The sequence below is a fragment of the Arvicola amphibius genome, chromosome 12 (genome assembly GCF_903992535.2).
Source record: "Arvicola amphibius chromosome 12, mArvAmp1.2, whole genome shotgun sequence".
NCBI classification, from domain to species: domain Eukaryota; kingdom Metazoa; phylum Chordata; class Mammalia; order Rodentia; family Cricetidae; genus Arvicola; species Arvicola amphibius.
This window is the reverse complement of record NC_052058.2, coordinates 138608748-138618413: the sequence shown is the minus strand read 5'-3', so window position 1 is coordinate 138618413 and position 9666 is coordinate 138608748. Positions and strand designations below refer to the sequence as shown.

Here is a 9666-nt window from a genome sequence, read left to right as displayed (position 1 = left end):
AAACACTTGCGCTGCTCCTCAAGTATCTCAGGCGGCCCACAGCTGCTCAGATTCTGTGAACTGGCAGAGAGTTCTGGGGATCTGTCTATGCGCTTTGTGTGTGGTCTCGGGAATATTCCTTGTTACCTTACCGCCGAAGTGTCTAGGTACGGAACTGCTTTTCGGCAGAGGACTCTCCTCTCAGAGGGAAAATCAGAGGCGCATCGGAATCCTGTGGGCAGCTTAGCCATCAGAGTTTAGCCTGAATTTGGTTATTCTCCTCAGTGACATCAGCTGGCACAATATTGCACCATGTTTTACACCTTACCACAATCAACCAGGCAATGCGGCATGGGCCTGTAGTCCCAGATACTCCAGAAGCCAAAAATCTGAAAAGATTCACCAACTAGTAATATCTTTGCAAATGTCCATACTTAATCTAGCGAACTAGTGGTGGAAAGGTACAGTTTACAGAACATCAACGTTTAAAAAGCAGTTTCTGTACTGCTCACTAAAGACCTGCACACACATTATTATCCTCGTCCTTCTATATTTACAGCCAGAGTATATGGCCAGCATACAAGATAGAAATCAATCATTTACTAGAGCAGAGTCTTAAAGGCTTCCTTCCTTAAAGGCTGAGCAGAGACCAGAGCAGTCTTGTCACTGTGTCTGTCCCCAGGGAGGAGAGCAGGGCATCCGAACTTGGAGACCACCCTACAAAGTCCCAGGGCCCTAGCGTCTACCAAAGCGCCGGCAGTGAGCTTGGTCACCGACATCTAGCAGCTAGGGAAACCGAGGCAGGCATTCGGGGGTCCGCGTCCTCGTCTGCCGAGGCCATGGGCAGCGGACCCTATGGCGCGGCCCTGCTTCCGCGCCACCCGCCCTCTCCGCCCGCCAGGCGGCCGCAGGATTGAGGAAGTGTGTCTGGCGGCCAGAGCCTCACAGGGCAGAGCACGGTAGGACCCGCAGGCCCTGGCCCGCTGATGTCGCCCGCCCTCAGCCCCCCCGACCCTAGCGCTGCAGGTAAGTGCTGCTCCGGACCTCACCCTGCCCTTCAGTTGGGGACAAGACTGAAGCTAGCGGCTGGGCAGCAAAGCTTCTCCCGTGCCTCCCGGACCCGTACTTGGGTCCCCTCCATGCAGCCGCGGCCGTCTGCCCCTCGCCCTGCGTCCCGCGCCACAACCCCCGCGCCTTGTTCCCCAGGCCGGCACCCCGCACCCCTGGCTGCCGCGTGCTCCGGACCCCGGCCTGTGCCTGAGAGGTCGCAGGTCACAGCTCTGGGGGCGCCTGGATCTCGGGGCGACCCGGGTCTCCTCGCTGCTTCTCAGACCGCGCCGCGACCCTAGTCCTTTGAAGGGTTAAGCGGGTGCGGTTCTGAAGCCCAGGAGTCGGGGGACCCCGAAATCCCGCGCGGGACCGGAGCAGAATGGGGGCGGGGAGCAGAGTTAAGAAACAAAAGTAGGAAACACCAGGGCGGCTACAAAGTTCTTTTGCGTTTGTAGAAAGCCTGACTTTGAACAGAGAGCGGGTCCTGAGCGTGTGTGCGCGTGGGGGTGCGTGAGCGCCAGTGGCGGGAGGCAACTGCCCAGCAGGCTCTCCACGCTCTGGGCACCGGGGTGGTGCGGAGGTTTTCCCCTCCTCCACTCCTGGGGCGCGCTTCTGGACCAGTGGTCGCCTCTCTGTGGCTACTGAGAAAAACTCTTGCTTGAGCTGGCTGTGTTCCCCAGTGCAGACGAGGGCAGAATCCTAGAAGGGCAAGGGGTAGCAACAAAGATATCGATGGAGAAGTTCTAAGGATGCCAACAGTCAGTTCGAGGCCATTAAAAATTTCTCTTGTATGCGCCCACCCCTGCAAGGACTGGAGCAGGCTGAAAAGAGTCATAAGAGTTATGTTCTTAGCAAATGCTCACCAAATACCTTGTGTTTAATGACACAGCAGTATTAAAGGGGGCACAATATGCACATTTGAAAAACTTTAGCATTCAATATGCACATTTGAAAAACTTTAGCATTCAACTAAATTGGTTTTCAACTAATGATTTGGTTTTCATTGTCTTTGCTCACAGTCCAGAAAAAAATAGCTTACCAACACTTAATTTGTCCTAAAGGAAGCTTCACGGCCTGCCAGGCTTCACCTCCACCCAGACCTCTGCATCTCCTTGATAGCTTAGATATATTTTAATAATAATAATAATAACAACAACAACAACAATAGTAAAACAGCTGGGAAGCTGGCTCAGTGTGTAGGCACTTGCTGGTCAAGTGTAAGGATCTGAATTCAAATTCAGAATCTGCATGGGAGGTGTAGAGCAGACTTCCCAGAAGCTCACTGGCCAGCTAGCTTGATATGGGCAGCAGTAAAGGAGAGACTGGGAGTCTCAAACATGGTGTGAAGCAAAGACCAACACCAGAGGTTGTCCTATGATCACAACACACACATATCACACACACTAACACACATCACACACACTAACACACAACACAACACCACACCCACACACCACACCACACCCACACCACCACACACACAAACACCTACACACATCACATGCTACACACCACACACACAGAACACACACATGCTCACACCACACCCACACCACACACACCACACACATACACACCACACACCAACACGTACACGCATCACACACTACACACACATGCACACACCACACCACACAGACACCACATACTCACACACCACATATACACTACACACATCAACACACACCACCACACACTATACACACTGTACACACAGAGAACACACACATGCACACATACCACATAGACACTACACACACACCACACACACCACATACACACTACACACACACACACATACACACACACAGAGAGAGAGAGAGAGAGACAGAGAGAGACAGAGAGAGACAGAGAGAGACAGAGAGAGAGAGGAAAAAGAGAGAGAATTAAAAATAAGAACTCTAGAAAGTCTTATCATCTCTGAGTCCAGTCTACTGCCTTGTTGGCTCCAACCCCCAAAAGTATCCTGGTCTCTCCTCTTCTTCTCACGGCCTCCTCCATAGTGGAAATTGCTGCTGCCCCTGCTGTATATGATCACAGTCCTCTTCCTTCTGCCCTAGCTGCCAGGCACAGTGATATAGTAGATATACATTCTTTGTTTTAATAGTTTTTAAAAGTATTTATACAATATATCTGTCATATTATTTCCCTCACCCAGTTCCTCCCATATACTTCTTTATATTATTTTTTATCAAACCCCAAACAAAACACCAAATTAAGCAAGCCAACCAAACAACCAAATAAACAAAAAGCACACAAATAACACGGAGTCTGCTTTGGGTTGATCAGCAACTCCTGGGTGTAGGGCCTGCCTTGGAGTGTGGCTGAAAACTGATTTTCTCTGTCCTGGCAGGTATGACGACTACAAATAGCTTCCTGGTTGGGAGGTAGGACTTGGTGCCCACTTCCCCTTCTCGGGGCTGGGATTTTGGTCTGAGTTGCACTTGTGCAGGCCCTGTGCATGCTTCCACAGCCTCCTGTGAGCATCAGCCCTCCTGTGTTTCAACAATACTGTTTCCTTGGGGTCATCTACTACCTCTGTCTGTTACAACCTTTCCACCTCCTCTTACCCATAGATCCCTGAGCCTTGAGGGGAGGTGTATGACCAAGACATCCCATTTAGTACGGAGTGTTCCAAAGTCTCATACTCTCTGTATTGTCCAGTTATGGACATCTGGGTTACTTTCCATCTACTGCAAGAAGCTTCTCTGATGGGGGATGAACCATGCACGGATTTATGGGGCCAGCCATGTGTCACTGAGGCCGTTTTATTGCTATACTGCTATGCCCATTTAGCAGAATGATAGCAATAGGTTTTCCCCTAGAAACAACATGGTGTACATACATTCTTAATGGTTTGATAGGATGCATCTCTCGTCTCCATGGCGTCTTCAGTACTCGCCCCATTCCCTTCAGTCTAGCCCCCTTCCATTCCACAGCCCAGGCCATTGCCCCCAGCCTCCATGGTTGAAGCCTCTGCTTTGCCGCCCCATGTTTCCACATGTGACTTCCCGAGCCTTCCCTCACCGTGCACTATCTACCGTGCCCCCCCCTTTCCCTTCTTCTATATCCTCCTTCATCTGTTCATCTTCTGCCCACTTACTCAAGGTCTCTCCCGGGGCTCCTTAGGGCAGAGACCTCCTTGTTCACTGTGGCACCCCTCATAACCATGCCAGCAGGCCTCTGTGAATGGTATGTACAGTGTTGGGATAGTAAAAGAACAGCCTTAAGTTAGATGTGGAACATTTCTGTCCTCCAACCTTTCTGCACTCATGTGGGGTTTCAAACAACGTCCTTTGACACCCATGTTTGTAGGTACCAGTGTTATTCATAGGACAGTGAAAGCACTAGAAGTATCTACAATGATTGGCTATCCATCTGGACCAGGCTTTGACCCAAGGAGCTAACTGATGTCCCAGCATGCTTCACTCGACATTCAACGCCTGTATTGACTGTCCTTCCCAAACCTCCTGCAGAAACACCCTAGGCTTTCCTCAGTCAGAAACCTCCGAGGAATGACTTCTTTTGTTGTTCTTCCTTCCCCTCTGGCATCACGAGCTCATCAGAGCTCACTCTTCACCAAAGCGGCTCAGTAAAGCCTGCTCAGAATGAACGGCAAGCTCCTTGTTTTTGGTCGTCAATAATCATTTAGGAATGTTCATTCATATAGGCGTGAAGAGTTGCCAAAAGGAAATGGGTGGTCTTTAAAACATCATTAAAGTGGTCACTACTGAAGAAAAGTCTCGAGGCCCTCTGCAGGGTACAAAATGAAAACCCATAATTCACCACAATGATCTGTTGCATTGTTCTGCCTAAGAGAAGCACAAGGAAGCACTGAGCTGTTTGAAGGCAGAAATGGAGTAAATCCAGATACCTCGTTCCTAAAACGCCTACCTTATGGCGTAAACCCAAATAAGAGCTGCAGTTTAAAGACCATTCCTGTGACAGAATCCTCTATCTGTGGAGTGATTCGCAAAAGGAAACTGAAAGGGGAACCAAGCGTGCTGGGTGAGAATTAGCCTAAAATATCTTCGTGTGTGTGTGTGTGTGTGTGTGTGTGTGTGTGTGTGTGTGTGTGGCTTAAACACATTATAACATTATATACCAGGCCAGTTCTGTTCTGAGAAGGACCGTCTGCCATGGGGGACTCTTTGAAATGCATCCTGTGCATTCAGTGGCTTTAGAACGGCGCTTGAAAGCGGATGATAGCCGTGGGTCTCAGTTTCTGGGGATTTCATGGGCGATGTGGAGCCTTGATTGGTTTTCAATCAGACCCTGTCTCGATGTTTTCCCTTTCTCTCTCTCCTACTGGGCTGTAGGACATACACAGTTCCGGATTTTGCCTGGCTCTCCTGTGTTCTCTTTCTTCTCAACTCTAAATACCTTTTTGGATGGTTGGTCCTCTGGTTCAGAGAAGAGTGGCTATTAGGAGCAAGGCTACTGTGTGGACTGTTTTGACCACATTTGCTCCTGCCTGGAAGAGTCTGCCCCCCAGCCGCATCCTACCCCTGTCCCCACCACACCACCCTCCAGGGCAGGTGTCTCATTCCTAAGCTTTTAGAGGAGAAATTGGACGTACCCTTTACCTCTTCTTTGCTCTGTGGCTTGCTCAGTGGCTACCTGGTTTGAGGGAAGCTTCTAGAACTTGTGAGTTGAGACCCAGGGATATTCTGGGTGTATTCATCAAAAGGGGGCATGAGACCCTGCTGACCTACCAAGTCCCCGCTCTGCTTTAAATACTGGCCACACTAGCCCTGTTGGAGTGACTATTCAAAGTCTACTATGTGAAGTCACCCAGTAGTTCTGACATTGCCAGGGGTTGCGGGGATGTGGGGGTGTAGGGTGTGTGTCTATTCTTAGCAGATGAGAAGAAAAGTTCCAACTGAATGTCACACCGCTGATACCTAACAGAAAGCCCTCACAGTGACAGCCACAACACATGTAGTATTTGAGCTGTCTCATGACTCTTAGTTCTTTTTACTGATATTTTTGGTTATATCCCCACTCCACATTACAGGGTTGTCTTAAGTGCTTATGGTACTTAAGTGCTTTATGTATATGATGGATTATGGGAACATGCATTTAAATATATGTGTGTGTGTGTGTGTGTGTATTAATTTAAAACCTTCTTGTCTTGGGCCAGGTCTAAGAAGGCCTTTTAAAATAGGTCCGTGCCTTTCTTCAGCAAAGCAGCACAAGCATTCAGGTTGGAGGGCCTCCAGGGTCAGGGGAGTCCATGCATAGAATAGCAGTTTAGCCATAGATCAAAGTCTGCTCAGTCTTAGAAGATGAGCCCTACTTTGGTTAGAACTCTGTGTGGCCAGATGCACGGTAAGCTGTTTAGTCACACATCTGACCTTTATCCACTGTGTGCCTGTGGCACCCCTCTCCCAAGCTGTGACAACCTAAATGTCTCTAGATATTGTCAAATGTCACCTTGGAGAGAGGCAACATTTACAGGGCTCATTTGACTTTATAACCAGCAACAACTCCTTCCAGACCCCTTCTCTTTGGGACCATTGCCTGGCTCCCATTTGGGGATCACATGCATAGACATCCATAGATATCAGTCCCGGGCAAGGGATGGTCTTATATTGTGACCAGCCATGTGCCTGCCCTATCCCAGTGGAAATATGAGTCCCGCCAATAGGGGACTTATTTTTGCCATGTTTGTGGCACCGGGTTCCACACAGGGCCTGGCTATTTGCCAGATAAAATAGATAAGAGTTGATTGAACAACTAGACACTACAAGAGCTGCTTTGTGATAATTTTGAGTTTCTTTTCACATAAACAAGATCTAAGCCCAGTGTCAAGGTGAGATGGGGGTGGGGAGGCATTGTACTTTCAGTGTTCCTGTCTGAAAGAGCTGGCCAGATGCACGGATTATGAAGAAATTACTGCAGAGAAAGGGGGAAAGCCAATGAAAACACTGAGTCCCTAGAAGGGCTCGCAAGGGAGGAGCTTTCTAATTTGATGTCTTTTGCCACCAGAATGAACGCGCGTCTGCAGCCCCGTGACTATGTGTCCGTGCGTTAGCCTGCCTGCACAGTGGTGGCCACTGCACAGTGGCGGTTCCGGTGATCAGAGCAAGACCTCCTTCTAGAGATCTGCTGCCTTGTGGGTTGATGGCTGGCACGTCACAGCGACCACCCAGTATGTACTGGTGTGTGGGGACAGAGGGATCTGCCGTGGGGACAGAGAGATCCGCTGTGTTTCCAGGACCTGCCATGGAGACGCAGAATGGTAAGTGAGGGACTGAGCAGAGTCTGCCATGCTTGGCTTATAGAGAGCTTACACACATCAAGAACAGGCATTTGCCACCAAAAGGAATAAAATTATGATTATTTGGTGATTATTTGGGATGCTCATTTAAATTCCTAAAATGGAGAGGCCAGAGACAAAATTTATTTATGCTTCAAAGATTTTGAAAGTGGGACTGGTCAAGTAATTTGTTTCAAATGGGGACTGCCTTTTGTTTTGACACGATAGAAATACTTGTTTACTGTGAAGAAAAAGAGAGAAGTTTTAAAAACAACAAAAGCTCACCCGGAATTCCACCATGCCAAGAGCAACACAGTCCATGTCTTCACCTGTTTCTGTTAGTCTGTTTCTCTGGTTGAGCCATTCTGGATTCACTCTACAAAAGCGGGTCTCAGCCTTCCTGAGGCTTGCGACCCTTCAGTACGGCTCCCGTGTTGTAGTGGCCCCAATCACAAAATTATTATCGTTGCTACTTCTTAGCTATAATTTTATCACTGTTATAAATCGTAACATAAATATCTGCTTTCTGGTGGTTTTGGGTAGCCCCTGTGAAAGGGTCATTTGACCCCCAAACGGGTCAAGAGCCACACTTAGAGAAACACTGCTCTATGGCATTTAAAAGATGGATGCGCTCTTACATGCTGCTGTCCCCTAACCTTCTCATGGGCACTGGCTGGATATATACCCAAAAGTGGTATTGCTGGGTCTTGAGAAATCACTATACTAATATCCAAGGGGGCTGTACCAGCTTGCACTCCCACCAACAATGCAGAACTGTTCCCTTTTTTCCACAACCCCTCCAGCATAAGTTGTCATCAGTATTTTTGATCTTGGCCATTCTTACAAATGTAAGATGGAATCTCAGAATTGTTTTGATTTGCATTTCTCTGATGACTAAGGATGTTGAACATTTCCAGAAGTATCTTTCAGCAATTTTAGATTCCTCTGTTGAGAGTTCTCTGTTTAGGTCTGTACTCCATTTTTTTTATTGGATTATGTGATCTTTTGGTGTCCAATTTCTTGAGTTCTTTGTATATTTTGGAGATCAGACCTCTGTCTGATGTGGGGTTGGTGGAGATCTTTTCCCATTCTGTAGGCTGTTGTTTTGTCTTGTTGACCATGTCCTTTGCTTTACAGAAGCTTTTCAGTTTCAGGAGGTCCCATTTATTAATTGTTTCTCTCAGTATCTGTGCTGCTGGGGTTTTAGGAAGTGGTTCCCTGTGCCAATGCGTTCAAGTATACTTCCTACTTTCTCTTCTATAAGGTTCAGTGTGGCTGGCTTTATGTTGAGGTCTTTGATCCATTTGGACTTGAGTTTTGTGCATGGTGATAGATATGGGTCTATTTTCATTCTTCTACATGTTGATATCCAGTTATGCCAGCACCACTTGTTAAATATGATTTCCTTTTTCCATTTGATAATTTTTTGCTTCTTTGTCAAAAATCAGGTGTTCGAAGATGTGTGGATTGATATCCGGGTCTTCTATTTGGTTCCATTGGTCCTCCTTTCTGTTCTTATGCCAATACCAGGCTGTTTTCAGTACTGTAGCTCAGTAGTAGAATTTGAAATCAGGGATGGTGATGCCTCCAGAAGTTCTTTTTTGTACAGGATTGTTTTGACTATCCTGGGTCTTTTGCTTTTCCATTTGAAGTTGGGTACCATTCTTTTGAGGTCTTTGAAGAATTTTGCTGGTATTTTAATGGGCATTGCATTGAATCTGTAGATGGCTTTTGGTAAGATTGCCGAATCCCTAATTTCTATTGGGACCTCTGAGTTACATCTAATTGTTCATTCTTCTGTGAAGCACCCTGTTCCTATATATTTATACGTAGTTGCCAGGATCTTCCTACAAGACAGCTTGATAAAAGTCAGACTAAAGGTTTTCCATCAAAGCTGCACCACTTTTGATACCAACTGGCTATCATTGACGTTGCTGGCAGTGTTTGTCTCTTAGTGCCAGGCTCTGGGTACTTTGTCAAATCATCTTGTTAAATTCTCACAGCAATCTGTGGAGTTAATGCTTTTTATTTGTTTGGTTAGTTGTGTGTGTGTGTGTGTGTGTGTGTGTGTGTGTGTGTGTGTTTAGTTTCCTGTTTTGTTTTCCCCAAGGCTTTACATACGCTAGACAAACCATCCACCCCTGGGCTCCATACCTAGTCTGAGAAGGGTGCTGTGATCCTGTAGCTGGGGAACTGAGGATAAGAGATGTCAAGAACCTTGTTTAAGGTCAACAACTCATAAATCACAGAACTGCGATCTGTACCCTGGCTGACCCCTAGAAGTCTCATTCTCAAAATAATAGACTGTCGTGTATGGTTTGAGAGGGCCAAATGTTGGTTTTGAGAACCCCACATATTGAGTATGAAGGCCTATA

At 47.3% G+C, this 9666-nt stretch overlaps 1 protein-coding gene across 1 annotated transcript in view; it reads left to right on the top strand.

Moving 5' to 3' along the window:
• The first annotated feature begins 908 nt into the window (after positions 1 to 908).
• Lrrk1 (leucine rich repeat kinase 1) overlaps positions 909 to 9666 on the top strand; it is a 143843-nt gene continuing 135085 nt past the window's right edge. The window contains exons 1-2 of the mRNA XM_038313710.2: positions 909 to 1005; positions 7021 to 7273. Coding sequence (XP_038169638.1) covers positions 7156 to 7273 — 118 coding nt within the window. The 5' untranslated portion in view covers positions 909 to 1005; positions 7021 to 7155. The remainder of the gene's footprint in view (positions 1006 to 7020; positions 7274 to 9666) is intronic.